General features: G+C 43.4%; 1 protein-coding gene across 1 annotated transcript; it reads right to left on the bottom strand.

Annotated features, from left to right (window-relative positions):
- Nucleotides 1-64: 64 nt before the first annotated feature.
- On the bottom strand, nucleotides 65-27,322 carry slc15a2 (solute carrier family 15 member 2). Its single transcript, XM_078174755.1, has 22 exons — nucleotides 27,082-27,322; nucleotides 25,022-25,109; nucleotides 23,071-23,212; nucleotides 22,714-22,806; nucleotides 20,966-21,065; nucleotides 20,544-20,634; nucleotides 20,372-20,449; nucleotides 17,744-17,826; nucleotides 17,510-17,593; nucleotides 17,323-17,412; nucleotides 15,566-15,610; nucleotides 15,199-15,234; nucleotides 11,841-11,929; nucleotides 11,302-11,383; nucleotides 8,673-8,798; nucleotides 7,700-7,858; nucleotides 5,941-5,987; nucleotides 5,713-5,820; nucleotides 3,646-3,742; nucleotides 3,400-3,543; nucleotides 3,203-3,307; nucleotides 65-2,455 (listed from the first exon to the last, which is right to left on the bottom strand). The coding sequence occupies exons 1-22, from the start codon at nucleotides 27,088-27,090 to the stop codon at nucleotides 2,240-2,242; spliced, it is 2,112 nt and encodes a 703-aa protein (XP_078030881.1). The 5' UTR covers nucleotides 27,091-27,322; the 3' UTR covers nucleotides 65-2,239.
- Nucleotides 27,323-27,886: the final 564 nt, after the last annotated feature.

The raw sequence follows: 27,886 nt of genomic DNA, 5'->3' as shown, positions 1-27,886 counted from the left end.
GAGACCTGAGGTGTCACACCATACGTGAAAATATAGTTTCAGTCACTGCAGTGGAGAAAACTGATACCAATGCACATTTTAATCTTTAAAATTTCAAACAGCACAAAAACAAGTTTCAGCATCAGCTGTCTATTTACAGAACTTTATAGGGAGCAGCTTCATCAGTACTTTCCCACAGTAAACAAAAACACCATCAAGTATTTTATTTTATGGCTTTAAAGGACCGAGCTGTTGGTTCTGCATGTTTCAACTACACATCACATTCACAGGACTTAAAGGTGTGGTAGGCAGGTTTACTCTGCTGTCAGTGGACAAACATCCCATAATAAGCTTTCAGCATATCGTGACTGAAGTGGTCTGAGAGGAAACTAGACTCCTGCTCCTCCTCTTGGCTCTGGGTTTAGGCTTTAGAAAATCTGTGACAGGAGACTTTGACCAATCACAGGTCGTTTCAGAGAGAGGACGCTCCTATAGCAGGGTATCCGCGGGGTCTTAAAAAGTCTAAAAAAGTCTTAAATCCAATAATTTGAATTTAAGGCCTTAAAATGTCTAAAATTCTCATAAAATCTCATAAAAGGTCTTAAATACGATTTTGAAAGGTCTTAAAAATCTATTGACGTTACTTTTATTTAAAACATGCATAAACTTCAGTCTCGCTTTTAAATGTTTCGATTTTTGAGGACGCTATAACGTAACTACAAAGTGGAACTGAAGTAGGCTACCTGTGCTGCCCGGTCAGAATTTATCGAATTTATCGATGTGAAATGGGTCTTAAATTGTATTCATTATGGTCTTAAAAAAGTCTTAAATTTGACTTGTTGAAACCTGCAGAGACCCTGTATAGACACTTTTACTGTTAGTAAACAGTATGACGTTTTTTGGTGGGCGGAGCTTAGCTGGAGGCAAAACAGTTCTCCATAGTTCTGTTGGCCTGTTTTAGACAATGGATGAAGATGACTGGTGTCTCTCTGAATAGCCACAGTGCGCTCTGACACAAACTGGAGCGTTGATAAATTGGGAGCGCTGTCTGAATGTAGCGTTGGGTTATCCAGAGCAGCGCACTCTCAGAGTGGCAGAGCGCACTCTGGACACTCTGTCTGTGGAGACGGAGCAGCAGAGCGCCGAGTGGAGTGAATGTGTGATTAACTTAACCGTTGGTTCATTCATGTAGAAATATAACGCTGCGTTTCTTCCACCAACAGGGCTCTCATTTTAGTGTAGAGCGTCAGACTGAATTTACCAACGCACCATGTCAGGTCACTCACTCTCCGGACCGCCAGTGTTACTTGAATAAGTAAACACTGACCAACGGGACCAGACTGGCCGACCCGTATGCTCTCACTCAGTGGATGGATGATGTCACAGGAAGCCAATCTTACAAAGGAGGACCACACTTGTTTGTTTTGCTATGGAAGCTAACGTTAGCTAATGTGCTAAAAAGTTAGCGTTGCAGAGAAATCCAATCTTCCTCTTAATCCCTCCCCAGTTTCTGATGAGGTGGACATGATAACCCTTAATACACATAACCTTATTCATCCCTACAACAGGAAATACTTTTTCCCTAACCTGATATGAAGTGTGCGCTGCACATGTGAGCATTTTTGATGATGGCCTCCGTCCAGTCCTTTGGTCTTATCACATTTAACCATAGTTGTCTTTGTTTTTGTTGACGGGCAGTGGCGGCTGGTTTTGAGCCATGACTCCTTCTATTCTGGCTCCCAATAACACAACAAGACAAACACATTTTAAGACCTGAGGAAAAATGATTCTCCACAGACGTTAGAAAGTTCCAGCAGCTTCTTCACTTGGTCACGTTAATGTTTTCTACTACACTTCAAACAAGCGGCCTCCAACATGCAGAACCAGCAGCAGCTTTGGTCCTTTTAGTGTCACTGTTACAACCACAATGCAAACTGAAGCATTTGTCCAACGTGTTTCATCAAAGACTGAGCAGGTTCTGATTTTTCTTTAGCGTCATAGAAAATAAAACATCGACATGGAGTTAATACACAACAAATATTTACAGCTATAATGTCTGACATTCATTTGTAGTAACACTTGATCACGGTGTTAAAGTTTCACTAATATATTAATTAATGTGACAAACGTCTGACGATCACGTCTTAGTGCTTCACCATCACAGAGACCTTCCTTAAGTAAAGACGGTACCTTCACATCACCTCTCCAGTCCTCACACACCCGCTGCAGCAGAGACGATGGAGGACGTGATGTGGCCCCGTCACAGTCTGGTGCTCTGCCCTGTCTTCATCATGGGGACGTCGTTGGGTTTTTTCTTCACTTTGTCGTCATCGCGGTCGTCATCCTCCCTCCCTGAGTCCTCCAGGTAAACCTTGTCCAGCTGATCGGGGTCCACGTAGGTGTAGAAGTAGGACATGATGGAGAAGATGATGCAGACGCCCAGCAGCAGGCTGGCAAACAGCAGGAACTCTTTCCACTGTGGAAACAAATGCGGGTTAGTTATGGACGAATGAAAAATGACTCATGTTTATTAATAAATAGATAAATACGGAAAAAATAAGTTTGTAAATAAAAAAAAGTATAAATAACTACAGGAATACATAAATAAATGTATATTTAATACAAAAATACTGTAATAAAAAAATAAAGGAATAAATAAATAGGAAAATAAATAAATGTAAAAAAATAATAAAAAACGAAAGAAATCAATGTTTAAATAAACACATAAGTATATAAATAAATTAAATATATGTATAAATAAGGAAATAAAAAATAAATACAGTAATAAAAGTATAAATAAATCAGGTAATAAATAAATGAATAAAAATAAACAGCTAAATATACAAAAATATGATAAATACAGGAGTAAATGAAAAGGGAAATAAATAGTGTATAAAATACAATAAATAAATGAACATATAAAGAAATACAGAAATAAATAAAAGTATAAATATATACAGGAGTAGATTTATAAAAGAATAAATAAATGCTAAAATAAATACAGAAATAAAATAATTAATGAATAAATGTTGAAAAAAATTTTAAAAATAAATTAATGTGTAAAGGAATACATAAAATATTATAATAAAAAAATTTCTCCATTCTGTATTTCTGTGTGTGTTAATGAGGTGGGAGGTTCTAACCTCTGCATCTATTTCTTTAATTGATTAATTGATTAATTAATTGATTTAACTGATTGTAAAATCTTCCTATGACATCATACCTGCTTCAGTCCTGCACCCTCGGCCACGATCAACACGATCACGTTCCCAAATGCAACAGTGAGCAGCCAGCCGGCCTGCAGGACCGACTTCATGTTGGCTGGAGCCTGCAGGGAACAGAGAGGGTTAGTGTGTGGTGACAGAGTGTCAGAGGGCAGTGACAGAGTGTGTGTGTGTGTGTGTGTGTGTGACGACCAACCTGTGAGTAGGAGAACTCCAGGCCTGTGATGGAGAACATGACCTCTCCGATGGTGATGAGGGCGTACTGAGGGATCTGCCAGGCGATGTGCACGTTGTTGGCTTTTACATCCTCCATCTTGTGAACACTGATTTTACCTGCTTTCTGTCAAACACACACACACACACACACACACACAGAGGGTTCAGTCATGATGTGGGCGACCGGTGGGATCAGTGAATGAATACGTCCAGCGAGCATCCTGACCTCTGTGAGTACGACCGTGTAGGCAGCTCCAAAGTCCAGCAGGCCCAGGTCCAAATCAGGACATTCCCGTGAGGGTAAGCTGCAGCTGGCTGTGTATCTACACATGAAGGACGAGGTCAGAGGTCAGACAAGGACAAAAAACACAGTCAGATATGACGACCTCTGTTCCAGTCTCAGGATCAGTTTTGGGGCATTGAAGTTTCAGTGAGAAGAAGATTTATCCAACAGTCGTGTTTCTGATGAGAAGGTTTAAACTGGAGGAGCAGTCCGCCCTTTAACTGCTTTATTAAGCTGTTTTTCTCGTCACTGAAAAAATGAGCTCGAGCAGGACGGAGAGAAAAATAAGTGTTGACTTGGTTTGTCTGGTGCTTTCATTCATTAACTTACCTTTACTATTTTCATTTATTTAAATATATATAAACCTCCCCCGGTCTATTTTATTCTGTTTATTTATTTATTTTTCCTCTTCGAGTGTTCGACTATTTTTTTGCTCTGTATTTTTGAAAAAGGAACGTCCTCTACGAGACGTTGCATGTTCCTGCATGTTCGACAAATGTTCCATAATAATACTGCCCCAAGCATCCAGAAAATATCTTCAAAGACTGCCCATAAATAAATTAAAAAAAATTTTTAAAAAAAGAATTAAATCGAAAACAAAATAAAACAAAATTCAATAGATACTATAATTATTATTATTATTATTATTATTATTATTATTATTATTATTATTATTATTATTATTATTATCATTAGTTTTAAAAAAACGTACAACTGCTAAACAACATCAACAATGGAGCAGAAATATGTTTATAAACTGTCGGCTATACTTTAATAAATGTTTCCTCTATTAAATTAAATTAAATTAAATAGCCATTGGACATGTTTAATTTGTTTACAAAGGTGTTTCATCTTCAGGGAAACATACTTTTTTTTTTTTTGAGGAAGCAGCTTTTATTTATTTAAATAAAATAAGTGAGTTTGGTTTTGACAGGTTTGCAGCTCAGACTTTATTTAATCCAAAAAGGAAAATTGTGTTTATTTTTTTTTATTTTTTATTGTTAAGATAAAAGTTTATTGACTTATTTGTTTGTCTTCTGTAGTTTGTTTCTAATAAAGAAACAAACAACAAAAAAAAAGATTGTGGTGCATGTTTATGTAAGAATATAGATCTTTTTAAAATCATATATGTGTACATGTATTTGATTTATTAACACTTGGTGACACTGTTCATGTTAGAAAAAAAAAGCAAAAAAGTTTGATAAAATATTAATGACAAATAAAAAAAGGTCAAGTGTGGTATAAACATTTTTTTTAGTTTAGGCCGTATCTCGCAGCCAAACTACAGGTGAGAGGAAAAATATGTTTTCATGAGTTTGGGGTGAACTGTCCCTTTAAGATATTTCTCAGTCTTAAAACTATATTTTGATAAATGTTTGCTGTTGTTTCAGTGAGAGACTCTGAGGGGAAAGGGGAGACGAGGACATGAGTCAGACTTGAGAAACCAGTTTTCAGCTGATGCATCTGAAATAATCTGAAAATGATCCACGCTGTCAGAATTCAGGCTGCAGAGACATGAGCCAGAGAGAGAGGGAGCAGCGATGAAAACTGGCTTCAGAAAAGTAAAGTGCATTTACATGTGAAAAAATGTGGATTCATTTGAATCGTCCCTTAAATAAATAAATAAATAAATAAATAAATAAATAATTGACATGTAGGCGATCTATGTTTCACATACGGTGCTTGTTAGCAGGAGACACTGATGGTCTCTTTGCAACACGCTACAGCTTTGTGGAGAACAGACAATGTGCGGATTGTTATTAGTTTCTGAGATGCTTCTGAAACACACTGCGGCACGTCTGCTGGAGTCACAGGAACTACCTACTGAGGCCGCAATCAGCCGGGGCGGGGGGACACGACTCTGGACTCTACTGAGGAAACTTTTCTAGTTACTTCAGTTTCAACTTTGAAAGATAAAGAAGCTTCTACAAGTTGAAAAGCGTCTACACAGGAAGTGGCGTCATGGTTTCGGCTGTGTACACGGATGCGGCGCCCTGCAGTCATACTCACACTCCTCGCTCCACGGTCTTGTTGGGAGACATGCTGTAACCAGAGGGCAGCACGAAGTCCACGCCTCCAACAGTCAGGTTAATGGCCTCCGGCTGTGTGTTGAGGAACCTGTCCAATCACAAGACGTCAACAAACTTTAAGCTGACTGACACTTTTACAGCAGCGAGGGACAAACAGTTCACACTTCAACAGCGTTTGCACCAAAGATGAGTCGTGAACATATTTTACCTGAGGAGAGGATTCCCGTCTTTATTTTTGGTGATGCAGTCCTCCACCTGAGTGATCAGAGAATGAAAACAACGTACATGATGAATTTCTATCCACGCATCACTGTTAATATTTTGTCTTTACAGTCTTGTTTATTTTAGAGATCAGCCGTCACCATCAGAGAATGTTATTTCCTGAAGGCCCTTAAAACCAGTTGACTCACTCCAGCCTGGTCGACTGATAAAAATGTTGGCGCCGTTCGTTTCTGCAAACCATGGACATGTTACATTTGGATGTTTCATACGTATCGTATCAACGTTTCTAAAGTGACGTAGTATAAGAGCTGACTGTCATGTGGAGGCAGAGGGGATGTTGTTTCACCTGGACGAGACGCCTGCCGAACTGCAGACTGCCGTTAAAGACCAACAAACAACAGTATGTTTTTTTACCAAGTCATCGTTGAGTTTTTAGACACCAAACATGGCGTTTATTTGATGAGTCATCGCCGTGTTTCCTGCTGGGATAGAGCCACCAGAGGCATTTTTTAATGTACCAAGACATCGCTGTGTTTCCAGGCAACATTGTGCCACTGAAGCACGTATTCTAAGCCAAAACACGATATTTCCAAACCAACACCGAGAGTTTTTGTGCCTAAACATCACCACATGTTAACCACAGTGTTGTTGAAGCGAACACAAACATGAAATTTTATCTGCCACATCCATCCATTCATTTTCATCTTCTTATCCGGGGCCAGGTCTCAGAGGCAGCAGGCTGAGTACATACCTCTCCTCATCAACGCTCTCCAGCTCCTCCTGGAGGACCCCGAGGTGTTCCCAGACCAGATGAGATCTATAGTCCCTCCAGTGTGTTCTGGGTCTGCCCCGGGGCCTCCTACCAGCTGGACCAGGAGGATCCTGATCAGATGTTGAACCACCTCAACATGAAGGAGCAGCTGCTCTACTCCGAGCTCCCTCCAGATGTCTGACTCCTCCCCCTATCTCTAAGGCTGAGCCCAGACACCCTACAGAGGAAACTCATTTCACACGCTTGTATCAGTGACCTCATTCTTTCAGTCACTACCCAGAGCTCATGACCATAGGTGAGGGTTGGGACGCAGATGGACCAGGACATCGAGAGCTTCACCTTCTGGCTCAGCTCCCTCTTCAACACGATGGTCCTGCACTGCGCCCGCATCACTGCAGACGCCGCACCAAACCGCCGATCCATCTCACGCTCCATTCTACCCTCACTGTGAACAAGACCCTGAGATACTTGAACTCCTTCTCTTGAGGCAGTAACTCTCTCCCAACCGAGGGGGAACAATCCTCCGTTCTCCAGCAGACAAACATGACCTCAGATTTGGAGGTGCTGACTCTCATCCTGACCGCTTCACACTCAAAGCGCCCCAGGTCATGCTGGAGGTCACGGTGTGATGAAGCCGCTGCATAATAACATACAAATGTAAAATATCTTGCTTTGCAGAATCGTACATCGCCAACATTTATTCTGGTTGCTGGGTCGCTCATTCAGCTTCTGACTCCAAGTGATGTGGTCCAACATGAGCACACAGTTATCTGACAAGGTTATAATAAAGTTCAGTTTCCTCAGGACTCATTTGTACTTTAACTCACTGGTTTTAAGTCGGTGGGATCAGTAACTTCTGTGCTCCACTCAGGATGTAAATCAAACCTAAACTCTGACTGCTGCTTATTCAGTCATTATTTTTTCAAAGCTGGAAAAAAAAAACCCTGCAGATATGAAAACATGTGTCACTCACTCGTTCACACTGGATCCCAGTAGCGTCGGGGTATAAGATGAGACTGTAGGCTTTCTTTTGGACGAACGTGAAGTTACACTCTGATGTTTTTCCTCCCAAGGTGACTTCAATGTTCAGGTCCTCGCCGGACGCTGGAAACATCTCATATTTGGGAGGGTCCTGTCACAGAGACACAGAGACACCAGAGGGTTGATGTCAAGTGGTGAAATTATTGCAAAATGATTTATTAGGTGGGACTTATTGCTTAGCCTCCATGTTTCATGCTTGTCTAAACGAAAGGTGTGCTGACTGACGTCTAATGTGTGTAATAAGTGTGAGGAGGTGGCTCATACAACCCCACTCACTCACAAGATCAGATCTATCACTTTAACTTTTTATACAGTTATAGTTATGTTTAGAAAACTAAACCATAACCCTTGTGTTGCATATTCTTTGAATAAAAGTGGCTCAGTGTGGTGGTGAACACATGTTCAGCATCATCGAAATACAAATACAAACTGTTCAGACGAACAAAACAAGTTTGAAACGTCTCCACGACTCAGCCAAAGACAAACACATCCTGCACGTTCAGTTTGTGTACCTGATGATTTCTGAACGCTGACAGTTTCACATCATCCTCTTGATCTTGTTTCTGTCAGTTCATCTCTTGTTTATTCTCTTCATACTTTATATCATAAATCTGCTTTAAATGTTTTGTAACTTCTCTGTGATATCTGCTGCTGCTGCTGTTCCCATGACAACACACTCCTGAAAAACAACAGTTTTATCTGACTGAGGCATTTCCTGGTTAGATAACATTATTGAGTGAAGCAGTGATAAACCCTGCACGGGTCAGCACACTCACAGCTCTGGGAACCTCTGGTCCACAATCCTGACTCGGGTTTGAAATGCTAAAAGCAAGTGTGTGTGCAACAAAACCTGATGACTTGAACTTCAGTTTAACGAGTTGTTTTCCCTCCTACCATCCGTTTACCTGAAGCTCTGGGATCGGCTCTGGGAACACGTCGCTGCCGGGGATCTTCAGACTCACGTTACCTGGCGCCACGTTAAAGACCTGCAGGAGACACTTCCCCGCAGGTGCAGGATCCACCACAGATTCCTGGCAGAGAATCAAACAGAAACACCACAGTGACTGCGTGCACAAAATATTCTGTTCATTAGCCTTATTCTGAAGAACGAAGCTGTTTACATGGCTAATAAAAAAGAATATTCCACTAATATTCCACTTTACATGCAGCTGTGCAGACTCAGATTAACGCGCCCCAACATGGCGTTTATCACGTCAAAATATGGAAAGGTGCCACAGACTTGTTGGACCATATGAACACAGCCTCCGTCATTCAACTGCCTTCTTAAAAAGGCGCTGTTGCACATATCTTTCAAAATGTTTGAAAGCAGCTGTGTTGATTATTTTTTAGCATCTTGCTCTTCTTGAACAGGACAGCTTCAGAGACAGAGGGGACGACGTGCAGCAAAAGGTCGTGGGTTGGAATCGAACCCGCAGCCAGACAGCAGGTGGAGTTCAGTAGACAGAAAATAGTTCCCACGTAAAACTGCAGCAACAAGGTCTGTGGATTATCTTGAGTAACCAGGTCATGATTTCTGTAAAGAGCCACTGATGTTGAGTTTTGAGCTCCACAAGCTGAGTGTCATCTAGTTCTGTTATACTGGAGAGAAGTCAGACATCTCTACGGCCCATATCTCCAACACTCTGCAGCTCACACCTAAACTATATCAAATTCAAAATGGCTGACTTCCTGTCAGGTTTACACTGTGGCTCCAAGAGACTTTTTTGTATGTCTTAGTGTGTTACATATGCATATAACATTTTGTTTCCCTATGTGAAAGTTAAAGGTGGGGGCTTTTACTTTGAAAATTGTTCGGGGGCACTGTTGAGCCAGTTTGCCACACAGCTTAACTTCACTGTCACATATCTATTGGTGCATTCGTTGTGTACTCTGAGGTCGGAAATTCCCAGTTCCCAGTTTAAACTCGAACATACCCTGAGATCGGATTTCCAACCCGCATCAACCCCGACTTACGAATTCAAGATGGCTGCCGGTCACATACACAGTGAGTAAACACTCTGCTAACGTACTGTTTATAGCAACTTTATCTTCTTTGTTTTACATGAGCTCAGCCAAACCCATAGCACTGTTCAATTTGTATCCATGGACATGTTGCTATGCTGTCTGTCTGTATGTGCAAAATAACACATAGAGCACTGTTATTGCTAACAGTAGCTACAGCTAGCCCAACAGTAGAACGGTACCGTTCATGTTTTCTGGGCACCGCACTCACGTGTGCATGCTTGCGTGAGACCGTGAGACATGGGCACCGCCTTCATGTGTGTTCACGTGCTTTCACTGGCCAGTGTCCAGAGAGGCAGTCAGAGCTACAGGCTACAGTGAGGCTAAAAACAGACCTCAAACAGCTTTTTATGTCGGGGCTTCAGGACACTTGGATCACTACGGACGAGCAGTATGGAGATATTTTGTGGTTTCAATGATGTGTTTTTGGACGTTTGAATCTGGGGCGCCGTCAGCCTCCATTAGGTGGAGTTGTGTTGCTACCTCCTCTCCCCTTGGATCTCTGCAAGTGATGTGAGGACTCTAAAACTTCACCTGAGCCTCCCTCGGCATATGGGTGAGTAGATAATGACTGAGTTTTCATTTTTGGGTGCACTATCCCTTTAAGATACAGCTGCAAGCTGCCCACATGATTTCAAAGGTACCTCCTGAAGACGGCTCTAACTTCAGCTGCCATCAACAGCATGAGGACATCATACAAAAGTACATGTGGGGGTGACAGTACAGTGTGTATCCACCTAACCCAGGGTTGACAACATGTTGCTCTGGAGCCTTTCTTCAGTGGCTCTCAGAGACTTTGACAAAAAAAATCATATGGAAATAAAAACAGCTATTTTTAGCATTTTAAATTTCATTTATCTTTGCTGTTGGCCTCAAGAAAATATGCACCAAATAAATAAAAAAGTTTTCTCAAATAAAATGCGCTTCAAACGCCCACAGCCATTGTCTCCAAATGTTGCCAAACCTCGAGGGTGGTGGCTCCCGAGTGAGGCTGGCTTTGGAAGTTTGGGTGGAGGATAGAGAATATAATCGTGTGTGCACAGCTTCATTTGCTTTTACAACCAACACTGCAAAGTTAAAGTTCCAAATAATCATAAACAGCTCCTGCAGAGTGAAACATATGCTCATTTAAACCTACTCGTAATGTCGATTGGCTGATTTAGATCTGTGTTACCTGTGTGTGCTACAAGGCTAAAATATGTTTTGTGGCTCCAGACTGATTTTGGTTTTATTATTTTTGTTCCTTTGACAGTAAAAGTTGCCGACCCCTGACCTCACCGTGAGGACAGCTCAGTGTTTCCAGGACAGGTGGTGAATGTTGTTCTTATCAAAAATGCATTGATGAATTCCTCAGGTTTCCCAGGCTGCAGAGAAACTCACACAGTCTGTGTTTGCATGTGCTCTGGCTGTGTTTAACCCTGTGTGTGTGTGTGTGTGTGTGTGTGTGTGTGTGTGTGTGGTGAGTAAACCTTTCTGTCTCTCTCTTTATGTAAGAAGAGGCGAGATACGTACCACAACGTTCACCTCCACCAGTGTGGCCGCTCCAAAGGCCAGCGCGGCAAAAATCATCCCTGCGGCCATTTTCCTCAGAGGCCTGACGGACGGACAGACAGACAGACGACACTGTTATTCAGCTGTCACTCAGAGTCAAACTTTATCACTTTATAAATCACAGATTTCCACATCAGCGTCCTGACTGATCTCCTGCATGATAACAGCCTCGTCACTGTTCTGACGTTCCGTCCTTCACAAGCTGAGATCTTCAGTGATTATAAACAGCTGTGTGTTGTTTGCTGATATCATGTTTGCACCTCTGGAGGTATTAAACACATTAAACACCCACTCATCAGTTTTACCATTCATGATGTACAGTAAGCTGGTGTACGTGTGCACAGACATGTCCTCCTCTTGTTAACAGTCTGTTATCCTGAGGTGTGTGCGTGGGATAAAAACATGAGGTAACACGGCTCATTTTCCAGGTTAAGAGGCGTCTCAAAGGCTCATTTCTGCCATAAAGACAAGTGTGTCCCAAACAACAGGCCTGTACTCACGTGATATTGATCCTGCAAAGGGCGACGAGCGGATATATGATGAGGTCAAAGATGGGCACCAAGACGAGAATCAGCAGAGCATTCAACATCTAAACAACAGCAGGGGGAAAGCAGGCCGTTAAATGACGCCATAAAAGCTCATAAAATCATAAAGGTTACAGAAACATGTGAATAAAAGACTTGTTTTGTTTCGATATTGACAGTAAAGAGACGGCAGGATGGCGGTGATTAACAGCTGTAAAAGGATTTCATAAGAAGAGCATACACGCCACGTCAGGCGTCTGTGACACGTCCTGATGTGACACACCGATGTTTGTTTCACACTAAATATCTGATTCCAGTCTGTAGGTTTGTTAGATTTACAGTGCTATAAGTGTGTGTGAGGGTGTTCACGTCATTTAAAAACAGCTCACATCGACCAAAGTGCTGTACAACAGGAAGAAGTCCCTAAAAACACACGAGAGGCAACACAACTGTCAGGAACACAGCTCAGACATTCAGAGAGACAACACACACACACACACACAGGCAGACATCACAGAAAGCTTCGTCAGGACGACTCAGACGCTGGACTTGAACGAATCAGTGAAGGGGGCAGATCTGATCTCAGTTTGGGGGCGGACACAGCAAAGGCAGGATCAGCCCTGAGCCTGAATCTGGAGCATGGGACAACCAGGAGCCCCAGGACAGAGAGTTACAGTCGTCCAAACAGGAGGAGATGAGAGCGTGGTGACTGTCTGCAGGTCTTTGAGGGAGAGTAATGGCTTCATTTTGGTGTGGAGTTGGAAAAATCTGGTTTCAACTACTGCATTTATTTGCTCGTCAAACTTAAAGGCGGAGTCAAATATCATGCCAGGATTTTTCATAAGTGTTTAACACGGTTGGAGAGGCTGCCAGGTCGGGCCGCCCCCTAACGGTCAACCAAACATTAGTCAACCAGACAGATCGTTAGTCTGCAAGATTTCTTTGGCTGCTGAGTCACAGGAAACAAAAGCGTGACACTCCATCAGCAGCTGCGCCTCGTCAAAACTAATCCAAACATATATGACTGGACCATGTGGGAATTTAATTTGAAAGGACAGACACAGGAAGTGTCCACGCTCAGCAGTCAAACAGGAGTCAGGCGAAAAAGATGCCTTCTGATCTGCCGTTATTCAGCTGACGGATGTTCTTTATGTTCTCAACTTGTGGTTATGTTTGAGAGGGAGACAGCTGTGTGTCGTCAGCACAGCAGCAGAAGAAGATGTTATATTTTTTAATAACAAAATCGAGTGAACAGTTTAGTTTCAGTGTCCCCAGTTTTTAGGGAAATCAAACACGATAAAGATTCTAACCATGAAGCAATCAGAAGCATTTAATGGCCAAAATCAGAATCAGAATCAGAAATACTTTATTGATCCCCGAGGGGAAATTATTTATGTTACAGGTGCTCCTTGCAAGAGAGGAAAGATATGTGAAAATATAAGAAATTTAAATTTAAACAATAGTATATAGTAGTAAAACTGTCATTTCTACTCCTGCGACTCTGCGTCCTCATACGAGGATGTTATATTTTGGGTTTGCAGCACATTATACTTCATTCTGATGAACTCAGACCTGCTGTCCTCATTTCTGGACACTTTTTTGCGTCATCTGTGGGTGGCAGGAGCACAACACACTAATCCATGTAAAAACTGAACGGCAGCCATTTCTGCCAAATCGGTCAGCAGCCAGTGGCAACACAAAAACAGAGGTCCAAAACCTGATCAGATTTTTGCAAAAGTAACGAGCTAAAATCCTGTTAATTACACAGAATTTGTTTGAGGACACTGGGACTTTGTTACTGTGTTACTGTGGCACTTCACATCTAAAGGTGCGGACACACCAAACCGACAGCAAAGAACTAGCGGTGACGAAAGCCAACTGTTGCGTCGTCTACGTCGCCTCACGTCGCCCTGTGTCAGTTGCATTTGAACACACTACACGGACTACATCCGACGGCCAAGTAGCACGTACGTTCTGCGCCTGCGTGAGAGAGAGCGGAGTGAGAGAGTGGTACATCCTGTCAGCCGAGGGGTTTCCTATCTGTGCAGCCGAGCACCGCAGCACCTCCACGGACTATTACATCCAGACGGTCCCGGTGTTTCCTCCTCAGGCTCCACTTCACTCAGCTGCCCGATAAACCCGCTGCTTCTTCCCACTTTAACCTGAATAACAAACCAGGGCTCGGTGCTCCGGTTGGATCCAAACGGAGAGCCGGGGCTAGCTCAGAGACTAGCGGAGGCTAACTGGCTGTGCTTCCCTCCGGTCATGCTGCGGCTAACGCTCCGCTAGCTGCTCCCAGCTAGCTCCGGTTTGTTATTCAGGTTAAAGTGTGAAGAAGCAGCGGGTCTGTGGGGCAGCTGAGTGAAGTGGAGCCTGAGGAGGAAGCACCGGTTAGCCCCGGTTTCACTACAGGCAGATTCACTCGCTACAGGGGCGAGGAAATAAAACCTGAACAGCCAATCAGAGTGATCTCTCTCACCGACAAGCTCCGTTGCTGATTCAACATGCTCAATCGGCCAAAAAGCCGCCGATGCCAAAGTGCCAACAGTGCGGGACACACCGCAAAAACTAGGCCGACAGACGCTCACCGACGGCCCGACTTTGGTCGACGGCCGATCAGCGGCTTGGTGTGTCAGGGCCTTAAAGGACAGGGACGCTCCTTTGAGGACAGCAATGTTCACATCTTAGCCAGAGGAGACAGACAGCATGAGAGAGGTCTATGTTAAACGACTGGAACGACCATCGTTAAAAAGAGGAGGCGGCCTGTGACACCAATTATCACTCATCTACAATGCAGTCCTGAGACCCCCCACCCCCCCCCCCCCCCCCCCCCATTCACACCTGGACCCATCTGGGTCAATGACTCACATGTGACCCCAATGACTCTGTAAAGGTTCACAGCCACAGGCAACTACCCACCGTGGACCCCTTCGGCAGGCGTGAGTCATGTGCTGGTTTGGCACAGCAGGGATTCCTACGTCCATGACAACAGGGCTACTTGCTGAAGGCGTGTCTTTAACTGATGACTGCCTTGAGTGATGATGTTTGAAAGTGGCGGCTGATCTAACTCAAATCCACTCCTAAATAGATGGTCTGGGACGACACTGAATGTGGTGGACCCTCCAGGTGACCGTGGAGCTGAAGTGTGTGTGGAGAGGTAATATTGGACCAAATGGACTGTATACACAAAGGGACATAAACCTACTGACTGGATAGTTTAAAAACCCTGTCCTGTATTATTGTGTGACTCTAAAAGCACCAACAAAAATATAACTTTAATAAAAAAGGGAGCTTGTTGCATCACTGAGCTGAGGGCGGGACGACCTGCACACACCTGCATCTGGTCCGGTTTAATATTGAAGGAATCTCCCTGGAAGAGAAGAAGAAGAAGATTTCATCTTTATCAGGAAAACCATTTAAACTTTAACTCCATAAATTTAACAGGATAATTACGGTTAGCATCGCCCAATAAAATTCACATCCAACTGGACCAGTTTGTGTTTTATATACATCATAACCTTCGTCATTTACTGGAGTAAAACGATGAGCTGCAGCAACACCCTGACAAAGGAAACGTTTACAGGACTTATTGAGCAATCAGATGAATCTCAGACCCACCCACTGATATCAAAGAGCAATAAGAGATGTTATCAGCTGCTAACACATCATTACACCTCCGTTATCTCATGAAGGAAACTTACAAAAGCCATGTTCATCCTCGTGGCCTGAAGCGTCCAGCGGGAGCCCTGCAGCAAAGACATTGACTGTCACTGTCACTGTAAAGCATCAGCTTCACTGCTAGCTTAGCTTAGCTTAGCTTAGCTTAGCATAATGACACCATCACCACAGCAGACCTGAGTTGTGTTTTTCCTAGAGAGAATAATGATGAGTAAAGATCTGACATGTCCTCCAGAGCAGACGTGTCAGAGTTAGTGTTAAACAGAGAGTAAGTTCAGGAGGGCCGGGGCTCAGGAATGTTGAACGTGGCTTTGAGGTTTTCCATAATCAGACGCTTGTGTTGAGTTCTGGTCAGAGGAGAAGATAACACATAGTTATGGGACTTTAAAAAGAGAGCAGTGACACAGGACCTTGACCTCATGCTGACTGAGGAGACTGGTCACGCACGAGCAATCAAAACGTGAATATGATACTTGACTTCAAGCTGAGAGTCTCATTCTGGTGTCACTGGGAAACAATCCCATAATAAACTTTTATCATACTGTAATCCAAGTGGTGTGAGGGAGAACTAGACTCCTGCTCCTCCTCTTGGCTCTGTTCTTTAGAGGCTTTAGAAAATCTAGCCTGTGACAAAACACTTTGAGAGGGCATTCCTATTGGCTGATCTGCAAATGCAGAAGAGTGTGCACGCTCCTTCAGATGGTGAAAACCTGATTCAATGGAGGAGAATCCTGCAGAGAAAGTTGCTGTTCCAGCATTGCCAACAACTGTCTCCACTGCAGAGCAACCCAACAAAGAGACGGACTGATCAAACAGAGTCTGAAAGAGAGTCTGACAATAAACTAAATAAAACACGTGTCAGTATCAGTGAAGAGTTTCAGACATGGAGACAACATGATGCTAACAGTTTAGCCTTCTGCTAACTGGAGCCAAAGACTCACAGGTGCAGCTTCACGTTCATATTTATGTAGCTAACGTTAGTTAGATCCTCAAATCACAGTGTGTCCTCCACCTCTCTACTTGCAGCTACAGACCACCTGAGGAGGGAGGAGAGCAGGCAGCAGCTCCAGAGACTGACACCCAGTCAGCGGCTGAAGCAGCCCAAACTGGGGGGATAAAGTGCAGCAAAGGGCCTCAGACTGAAATCGAACCCACGGCTGCTGCGGCACGAACATTGCCTTAGTACATGGGATGCCAACTCTAACCACTGCGCTCCTGGACACCCTGACCTACACCAGTTTTAGAGAACTACTGTCTTCTTCATTCAGTCTAATTAAAAGTGATGAGAACTTATTTCTATTTATCCAAGTTACAGACTGTTTCAGATGTGTGATGCTCACTATGAACATTACATAAAATAATTTACTTTATTTACCCACTTGTATGATTATATCATCATTCTGACAGCATTAGTTTTTGTTCTGATGAAAAGCCAATCGTCCAACGCTTCCAAATCTGCCTCCCCGCCCCCCTACAGCTCACTAATTAAAGTGTTTTATCTCGTTTGTTTAATTTGTCTGGTCATGTGTCTGAACGTCTTGGCTGGAAACCGTAACTTCCTGGAGTCTCCACTGATCGCCTGAAAGACTTTTTGACATGAAAGTCTCCGTGGCGATCCGTCCAACACTTGTTGACACATTTTCAAACCACAGTGGTGGACGGTCAGAGTAACATTCAGAGAGCCTCGTTTGGTTTTCTCAGACACTCAGCTTCAGTGCACGGTGCATGAACTGTGGAAATGGACATATTAAAGAAAGGAACTCAAGGTGTCTTTACGAACCTGCTGATCAAACAGAGCCCAGAACATCGGCAGTGGGATGTAGAGCACCAAAACCCGCAGCACCATCTTAATCTCCTGGATCAGTCGCTTCTGTTGACACACAAACACACAGATCGTGTTACTGCACTGGAACCAGCGGTGCTCTCTTTCAGAGAAATGCAGGAGTTAGCAGTAGGAGTGCAGTTACTGAGTACTTCTCCTCAGCCCAGTCCAGCCAGTGTTTCCTCGGAGAGTCATACTTTGATCTGTTCCAGCGGTTTTCGATGGCAAACTGCAAAAAGAAAATACCAGAATTGAAAATCAGACAGAAGCAGAAGCAATTTGCAAATTTGTGTTGCTATTACAAGACAACATGTTCCTGGACAGCAAACCAAAGTGAATAAATCCATTTGCACATTAATAATACTGAGAGATGACTCACCCCGATGCATTTGCAGACCTCCAACAGGATGTTTCCCTGGGGAGGATTCCTCTTGTACAGCCCGCTGCCAGCAATGAACACAACTGCACAAGATGGATGAAGAGTTAGGCCGGACCCGGAGGAGTGAACAAAACAGTTTATGTTGGAAACAGTTCAGCTGTTGTGCAAACAAGCTCTCCACTTGCTTGGTAGCAGACGTGCCAACATGATCTTATTGGCTCTGTATTTATTTCCTCACCGACATGAGGAGAAACAGCAGAATCTGTCAGAGTGCGTTACCATGTATGGATGTTTTGTCCTCTTTAATGGCTTCTGAAATAAAATCTAACGTGCTGTAAATAAGCCTCAGGCCTCGACCACTGAGGCTCGTACTCTGTGTCATCCTCACTGCGATCTGCGGCCCCTCCAGTAATAAACTCACAGCTTGTTTTCACAGTGAGCGGTCAGCGGAGCGTGAAGCCCACACGGATCAGAGAGGGGAGTCTGCGGCAGAGACAACTGACTGTCAGGACGAATGAGGAAGGGCCTTGACCTAGAGGAAGCCCAGCGCGTCACACACTGGACTTCATACAAACAAACTGTCAGCATACAGATGCAAGTCTGTACTTCAATCTGATACAATCTGGACACTAATATTAACTAGAGTCACCGCCCTGTGGTTGTATGACTCCGCCCACCAGTCCACCCTGTGGTTGTATGACTCCGCCCACCAGTCCACCCTGTGGTTGTGTGACTCCGCCCACCAGTCCACCCTGTGGTTGTATGACTCCTCCCACCAGTCCACCCTGTGGTTGTGTGACTCCGCCCACCAGTCCACCCCGTGGTTGTATGACTCCTCCCACCAGTCCACCCTGTGGTTGTATGACTCCGCCCACCAGTCCACCCTGTGGTTGTGTGACTCCGCCCACCAGTCCACCCTGTGGTTGTATGACTCCGCCCACCAGTCCACCCTGTGGTTGTATGACTCCGCCCACCAGTCCACCCTGTGGTTGTATGACTCCGCCCACCAGTCCACCCTGTGGTTGTGTGACTCCGCCCACCAGTCCACCCTGTGGTTGTATGACCCCGCCCACCAGTCCACCCTGTGGTTGTATGACTCCGCCCACCAGTCCACCCTGTGGTTGTATGACCCCGCCCACCAGTCCACCCTGTGGTTGTATGACTCCGCCCACCAGTCCACCCTGTGGTTGTATGACTCCGCCCACCAGTCCACCCTGTGGTTGTATGACTCCGCCCACCAGTCCAGTGTCTCTGACAGTCTCCATCCATGTCAGTGAAAACATGGATGCTTCACACACAGAAGATCTATACAATCAGCACAGTTTCAAGATTAGAGTCACCAATTCAGTATCTGACCAAATGTCTCCCCTTCTGTTCCTGAGATATGACGTTAAAACATGATGATGTCACAGTCAAGCTGACCTTTGACCTTTTGACCTTCATTATTTCATCCTGTTAGACATTTGTGTCAAGTTTGGTCAGAATTAGTGAATAAATTCTTCATTTGTGGACAAACACATGTTTGCGAGGTCACACTGACCTTTGAGCAGCAAAATCTAATCAGTGTATCATCGACAGTGGAGATGTGTGCCAAACTTGAGGAACTCTCTCTGTTCTTGAGCTGTTCTTGAGATATCATGTTCAGAAGAATGAGACAGACAAGGTCACAGTGACCTTTGACCACCAAATTCTTATCAGTTCATTCCTCAGTGGATATTTGTGCCAACTTTGAGGAACAGATGGACGCACAACCTGAAGACATGATGCCTCCAGCTGAGGCTATCACCGATGTGGAGACATGAAAATGTGGCATTACATTGCAGCCTGGTGCTTTTATTTGTTTCCTTGGAGCACAAAGTGCATTCATTTGTTTTAATGTGTTTTAACCATCACCAGTATTCAAACTGTCGTGGCCGTCCGACTGCTGTTCAGATATCTCACTCAAAAAAAAAAAAAAAAAAACCTGAACCTTAATTTGGCGCCAAATCATCAGTTGCCTCAGACGCCTCTGACATTCTTCTTCTTTTATTTGCTTGTTCGTCAGTCAGTGTGTTGTTTACATCTGGGGATGTTTTTGGTCCCCAGCTGCAGCTGCAGAGTGAGCGCTCCTTGTTTTCACACTGTTCTCTGGTACGTGCAGCTGCAGACCCAGAGCTGAGGTGCGTCTGAGTGAGACGGAGGCAGCTGTCCTGACGAAGAGTGGCTTTGTCCGGTCAAACCCACGCTGCCACAGGGAGAACATGTCAGAGCACCTGGAAGAAACCTACCCTATTGCTGTGAGGCAACAGTGCTAACCACTGCACCACCATGCCACCCCCAAGTCTACTGGCCACTGGTGACGTGTTGCTAAAAACACCCATGTTTGGTGACTAAAATGCCGCTGGAAATATAGTGATGACTCACTTGTCGGTCTCAAACAGTTGTCTGCAGCTTGGCAGGTGTCTTTATGGTGCCACACCTTCCACCATGCCCTCCTCCTCCTCCCGATGGCACAGTCAGCTCATAAACTACATCACCTAACATTACACTTTACATACACATCATTGATAACAATATGTATGAATCATACAATGCCAATATTTTCCTCTGGCGTCTGTCGGATGATGTAACGGGTGGACGGACACTCACCTAAAGCCACCATCATCAGAGCTGCAGGAACCCCGAAGGCCAGAGCGTAGCAGTCTCCACCGAAACACTGCACGTCACCTGTGGGAGTAAATCCAGCGTTAACAGCAGTGATGTCAGAGACACCTGGTCACCTGATTGGTTATATAACATGTTGAACATTAAGGCAGCTCACTTCTCAATATGGGAGTGATCACGGTGGACAGAAGGCTGCCGGCGTTGATGGACATGTAGAAAATGGAGAAGAACTTCTGCCTCTCGGTGCCCTGCAGGAGATCAACGAAATAATCAGGACACGTTTTAAACACTATAATTATACTGTGAAAAGCTAAATGAAATATAAACAGTCACATTTTAGAACGTAGAGTTTGTGTGATATGAAGTTAAAGAGTGAGAACTGAAAACAAATCAAACTCTTCCATCACCAACAGACGACACTCTGACTTCCTGTTCACTCAGACTGCTTCCTGCTGGATAAATCTCATTCATACTGACTCGTCCCAGATGATGTAACTCACTGTGTCCATCAGGGACGCCACTGTACACACCGTACAACACACTGTGTCTTCAGACTGAACAGGAAGTGCGGTGACTTACATGTTCCTCATCAAACTGGTCTCCTCCAAACGCCGCCACGCAGGGTTTGATTCCTCCAGTGCCGAAAGCTATGAGTATCAGACCTACCATGGACAGAGAGCTGCAACACACACACACACACACACACACACACACACACATGACCAGCTGATAACGACAGTGGACGCACAGAACAGTTTGAGTTAACTGTCACACTGAACACATTCACAAACGTACACATGCAAATAACCTGCTGATAATGAGGATACAGGACGTGTGAACCGCAGCACTCACACTGTTACAGCTGTGTGTGTTCTGTGCTGCTGTCACTTTCCCTCAGGTGTGCATCTGCCCAGGTGAGCTGCGTTACCTAACGAGCTGTATTGCACCTGGCCTGAGGAGGAAGTGTTAAAGCGCTTGTGTGGCAGCAGCAGAGGAGGAGAGGTGGTGTGAGGGGACCGCTGCCTCTCAGTCTGAGAGTTATTATCATGTTTGCATGATTTATTAATGACTGATGGTTTAAAGGTGTCTTATGTGGTTAGTCTGGGTCAGCGGTGGAGTGCGGTGGGGCGTTACAGAAACTGATAGTCTGAAGTTGCCCAACAAAAAATGAAACCTTAGAAAGAGAGAGGCAACTCAAAGGCAGATCAAAACCTTGTGTCGGGTGCTCATGGTGAGTGGGGATCTACAGGAAGGCTCTCCAACAAGATAAAGAACAAGGAAGAACATATTTAAAAGTCTTTACTGCAGAGTAGGGCTGCAACTAACGATTATTTTCATTGTCGTTAGTCGACTAATCATTTTATTGAAAAATGTGTTAAAATGTTGAAAAATGTTGGTCTGTCTCTCCCAAACCCCAAAATGATGTCACCTAATGTCTTGTTTCGTACTCACGCCAAAGGGTTTGAGTTCCCCGTCATGGGAGAGTGTGTAAAGCTGCCGATATCTGAACGTGAGAAGCTGCAATAAGAGTATTTTGGGTACTTATAGTTCTTTTCTATGAAAAGACTCAAACCGATTAGTCGACTACTGAATTATTAACTGATTATTTTGATGGTCAATAAGTCATTGATTAGTCGACTAATCGCTGCAGCTCTACTGTCGAGGCTAAATGATTAAACGAGCTGACACGTGTGGACCACTTCATGTCTTCATCAGGGCTTTACAATGAAAATGAAGACATGAACACAACCGTTATCAGGGAGGGACACGGCTCTTCACTCACAGAAGAATTAATCCAGTGCTTCAACAGTTTGGATTAATTTGATTTATGTAAATGAAGGTCTTCGGGTGTCGGACTGTTGGTTGGACAGAATACACAATCTGATGACGTCATGTTGGACTGTGGGAACTTGTGACAGACGTCTCTTACTGTCTAACTGATGATGTAATAACTTGTTCAATAAAGAAAATAATCTGTGAAGACTTCCCTCTGTCTCCTCTCTCACGACGCGTTCCTGTTCATCATGCACTCAGTATAAAGTGTGTGACTGCAGCCATGAATGAGGAGGACTCGTCTGAAGGCTGCGATCCATCCCATCTGATTTCACCCTCTACACATATAAACTGACCTGATGAGCTCCTGCAGTGTCACATATTCATTGTTTGAACACAACAAAGCCACATTTTCTTCTGCTGACTGGGCTGAACTGGGCTGAACTGGGCTGAACTGGGCTGGCACCACACACCTTAATGCACAGTAATAACAGGGACCTGTGTGTGTCCTCTGTCTGACAGCACTGGTCCTGAACCAGCTCCTGATCACTCACACGTGCACGGTGGTGTTCCCCACAGTGGGAATGGCTCCGACCGACTTCACCACATGGCCGATGACGTAGACGAAGGACAGGTAGATGATGGTCCTGTGGACAGTGGTGACCGACAGTCAGAGCACTTATCATTATACAACATCTGTGTGTGTGTGTGTGTGTGTGTGTGTGTGGTCGGAGTGATTCATGCCCACTAATAGGAGCTGTTACACAACTCAGACAAAGCTCTCAGGTTAAAGGGGATAAAACACACCAGTGATGATGAAACTACAGATCCATGATGACACATCTGACACCTAGTTGTTGGTGATTCCGAGTGAACTGACCCTTTTCGGGGACGAAGGACACGGGACTCACTTGAATTTTCCGAGCCAGGAGTCAGCGATGAGCGCTCCCAGGATGGGTGTGAAGTAGCAGAGGCTGCCGAAGGCGTGGTAGATAGCGGTGGAGAGGTCCTCATCCCAGTGCAGGTAGTTGACGAAGTAAAGCGTGAGCAGCGCTGTGAACAGACACACGAGCATGAAGCTGTGACCCCGATCAGAGGACATGTAGAGTCCAAACTTCACAACTGAGAACACGTGTACTAATAATAACGTTCATTTAGGTGTAAAAACACGACAAACTTCACTCTTCCATTCATCATCTATGGAGCAGCTCCCGACTTTAGACTTGATGACGTCACAAGTTTGAGACTCACTTCTCTTTTTACAGATATTTTATTAATGTTTTTGGACATTTTAATAACATATTCTAAGACATTTTGTAAAAAAAAATCAGATATTTTCAGAATATTTTATCGACATTTTTCTGACATTTAAATCAACATTTTTTTCAGAACGTTTATCAAGATTTTTTCAGATATTTTATCAAGTTTTTTTCAGAAATGTCATTAACTTTTTTTGGACATTTCATGAAATTTCTTTCCAATAATTTCACGCTATTTTTTGGAAGTTTTTTCAACATTTTTGAGACATTTTATTTACATATCTTCGGACATTTTACTGATTTTTTAAAAAAAAAACATTTTATCAACTTTTTTGGACATTTCATTAACATTTTTTTTTTTTTTTGGGATAATTTCAAAATAGCTTTAGATTTTTTTTTTTTTAAACTTTTTTTGACATTTTATTTACATTTTTTTCAGATATTTTCCTAATATTTTTGGAAGTTTTATCAACAATTTTTCAAATGTTGTTTTAACATTTTCTATGATATTTTCTGAACATTTTTTAAAATATTTTTCTGGCATTTCATTTTATAAAAAAAAAAAAAAAATTCCGGACATTTCATCAACATTTTTTCTGGTTTCTGGCTTCGAGGGAGAGAAGCTCATGTTGACAATTATTGACTGAACTCTTCTCGGCCATAGAAATAACATACAGGAATTATTAAGTTAGTTGTTGTTCCCCTTTAAGAAGATAAACTTGTCTGTTGTTGTTACCAGCCTGGATGTGATGTCACCACATGAGCAGATACATCAGAGTCACATGGTCATGTTTACCAGTCACCTTGTTCACCTTGTTCGTCGTTTGACCAACATGAGTTGAAGTCAACATCATAACGCAAATTGTGAAGTCAGCAACCAGAAAAACTGCCCCACAGTACTATATAAATATCACTTTATTATCTGGTGCTAACACAGAAATTATCTGATGAAAAACTCTTCATTCAAAGTCAGCTTCAAAGCTTTTCCCTGAGCTTTCAACTGCAGCACATGATCTTCCTCAGCAGACAGTTGTTAACTAAAGACGTGTCTGAAAGCTTTGAGAAAAAGCTAGTTAGTAAAGAGTTTTTTCTTTTTCTGTCACACTCAGCTCAAATGATTGATTCATGCGTTCACGAGGTTTCTGACAACACGCTGAGGCAAATGATGTTTTCTGGCGGCTCGTGTGAACTCAGCCCTCAGAGTGAGACACTGAACGGTGAAAGCTGTTCACTCACAATGAACTGATGCAGTGATGAGGTGATTATTCAATTCATCTATATTTATTTAAGTTATTCATCAGACAAAAATATTAATCTCCCTCCGGTTCCTGCTCCTCAAACCTCATCACACCTTCTCATCAAGTGAATTTTACTTCCTGTTCCTGGAAGTATTGATTTAAACTGCTTGAAGAGGAAATGACATGTGAGTGTCAGTGAGGTCATGTGAGGGAAGGTGGAGACCCCGGTCTGAAGGCTCTCTGTAACTCTGACTCTATGAGCATCACTGCTCGTTCAGCTTTGTGTCAAACACTGTTCACACAGAATGCTGTTCTTCAGGTCGATCTGGGCGACCACATGTTTCCACCTGTGGAAAGTTACGTACCTTTCATGCCATAGTAGGAGAAGCGTTCGCAGAACTCGTTCACCACGATGAAGCAGATGCTGATGGGATAATTGGTCCCACATAGTTTCTGAAAGAGGACACAGTTTGTTCACTGAATGGGAGTCGACACTTTTTAAACCAGGTGCAGTAAGAAATGTTAAACCCTCTGTCAGTTAATTCATAATCCAATGACTAATCTCTTTGTCAAATATTAAAAAAAGGAGCAGGTATAATAAATATTTTCTCTGTCTCTAACAGAGCTGATCAATATTTGACATGGAATAACAGGAATGTGGCTGATTATGTTAAGAACACATGATTCACTGGAGTAAATCAATATGCAAAAATGAAAAGAATTACTGTCAGACTATTTCAACACTTTTAATATGATCATGCAGAAAATGTTGATAAATGTTTTTTAAAAAGTTAATAAAATATCAGAAGAAAATGTTAATAAAATGTCCAAAAAATGTTGATAAAATATCAAAAGAAAATGTTAATAAACTATCCAAATATTGTTAATAAAATATCAGAAGAAAATGTTAATAAAATGTCCAAAAATTGTTAATAAAATATCAGAAGAAAATGTTAATAAAATGTCCAAAAAATGTTGATAAAATATCAGAAGAAAATGTTAATAAACTGTCCAAAAATTGTTAATAAAATATCAGAAGAAAATGTTAATAAAATGTCCAAAAAATGTTGATAAAATATCAGAAGAAAATGTTAATAAAAAGTCTGAAAAAAAAAGTTGATAAAGTGCCCAAAAAAATAATAAAATGTCCCCCAAGGGCATAATATATTGTTGACAAAATGTCCAAAAAAAAATGTCAATAAAATGTCAGAAAAAAATGTTGCTAAAATGTCTGAGAGATTTTTCTCCATCAAAGTTAAAATGTCTGGGCCCCCAAAGTCATCTTGCCTCAAAATCTTAAGTTAATATATATTTTCTAGCACATAAAGTCATATGTGCCTTTATATAGCACGTATCTACATATAGCAGTAATATCAAGGAAACTATAATCACTAGCAATGCTCACCAACATTTTAAAGTGCAGGACTCTGGAGTGTGGGTCGCCTTCCTCTGAGGCGGCCATGTTGTTTCTACAGTAGCCCAGAACACACAAATCAAACACGGGCTCTAGAAAGAGAGACGTTCCTGTTTTCGCTCACTGCTGGACGCCTCTTAATCCTACAAACTGGACTTTTTGAAACAAACAGTGTGCTGGTTTATGATCATCGTCCTGCACATGATAAACTCATATACAAATATATTTTTAAATTTCACAGTACACTGACTTTGTCCTTCAGAGGAGTGTCTTTTAACTCCATTTCCACACCATGATGATGTCACGACTGAGTGATGTGAACATCAGCTCCAGGAGACAGTGAGGATGTTTTATCGGTCAGTGTCCCTCTGACTCTGGATAACTCTCTGTTAACAGCTCTCAGGGACAGTTTCCTCAGGAGGACTTGGTTTCTCAGCAGAGTCTGGCAGCTGCATGTGGTCAGACTAATTTCAGCCCGCGTGCTGAGTTTGTGCCGATGCTGGGCCAGATCAAAATCTGTGCTATTAAAACAAAGTGTGCTCAGACAGGCTGGTAGTCTGTCTCTGTGGGTGGTTATAAGTCTCCCTGTGTTCTATGTTGGTGAAATGACCCTTTAAATGTTCAGCTGTGACCATGTGTCTCCACACAAGTCTTGAGTGCATGTGTGGCACCAGATCTCCAAACGGTCCCTGCAGCCTGAGCGCCTGTTGCATCATCTCACTACTAACTTAGCGCCCCTGCAGTCCTGGTCTGCAGAGACAGACCTGTTCTGTGAGTCTCAAACACTCGGCTGCGGATTCACTTACAGGACGAGAGGAAAACGCATTTTCACTTCATTTACCAGACACCAGAAGCCGCTCCGCTCCGTCTGTCCCCTGTCCCCTGTCCCCTGTCCTCGCCCCTGATCCACACACACTCCAGAAAACTTTTTTTTTCTTTTACAGTGGGTTTAAATCATTTGTTAAAAACATTTGAGCCCCTCAAACAGTCCGCTGCACACACACTTCTTACCTTACTCATGGTGCTTTATTTGCTGTGGAGACTTTTTGGATGTTTGCTGTCGCATCGGGAGCTGCTGACTGATTTCCAAGTCCGTCCCACTCCGTCTCTGCTCCGAGGACACGAGTGTAGAGGCTCGGTCATGAATCCTCTTAAAGCAGACTGGCGTTAATGTTCCACCAAACAACTCTCACTTCTTCCGCTCGGAGTGTCGGAGGCCCTGCACACCTCAGAGACACACACACACACACACACACACACACACACACACACATCATACATGTGCGTAAAGCTGGTGACGGTGTGTGTGTGTGTGTGTGTGTGTGTGTGTGTGTGTGGAGCAGGAGGTCCGTTAGCTGTGGTGAGGTACGATGGGGGGGGGGGGGGTCTGACTCTACAATAGGGCCGTTGTTGGGCTGCAGCCACACACTGACTGTGGGACGGAGGGTCCAAGTGTCCACACACTGTTGGACAGGATGCGTCTTTTCCTCGGATGAGTGACGCTGAGCAGTTACTCATTTCATTTCATTCACCAGGAGCAACACGCACGCACGGCCTCTCCGCGTGCACTCAGGGGATGAGGAGACAATGGGCCCCGGGCTCAGACATGCAGAGGGCCCCACCACCACACAGACTTTATGTTTGTTTAGACTCTTTCTTGTTGTTGTTTTGTCTCTTTTCAGGAACTTTTCTCATTTACCCAGGATTTTGAAAAACCTTGGCGCGTTTGCACTGAAATTACCCCGGAAAAAAACTTTCCCTCAACCCCAAACTTTCCCTGAAAAAGTACGTAACAAGGAGGGTAGGACTTTTCAGA

Source organism: Epinephelus lanceolatus, chromosome 14 (assembly GCF_041903045.1).
Source record: "Epinephelus lanceolatus isolate andai-2023 chromosome 14, ASM4190304v1, whole genome shotgun sequence".
In the NCBI taxonomy this organism is placed as follows: domain Eukaryota; kingdom Metazoa; phylum Chordata; class Actinopteri; order Perciformes; family Serranidae; genus Epinephelus; species Epinephelus lanceolatus.
Note: the sequence above shows the minus strand (reverse complement) of the source record. Positions and strands in the feature narration are given on the sequence as shown.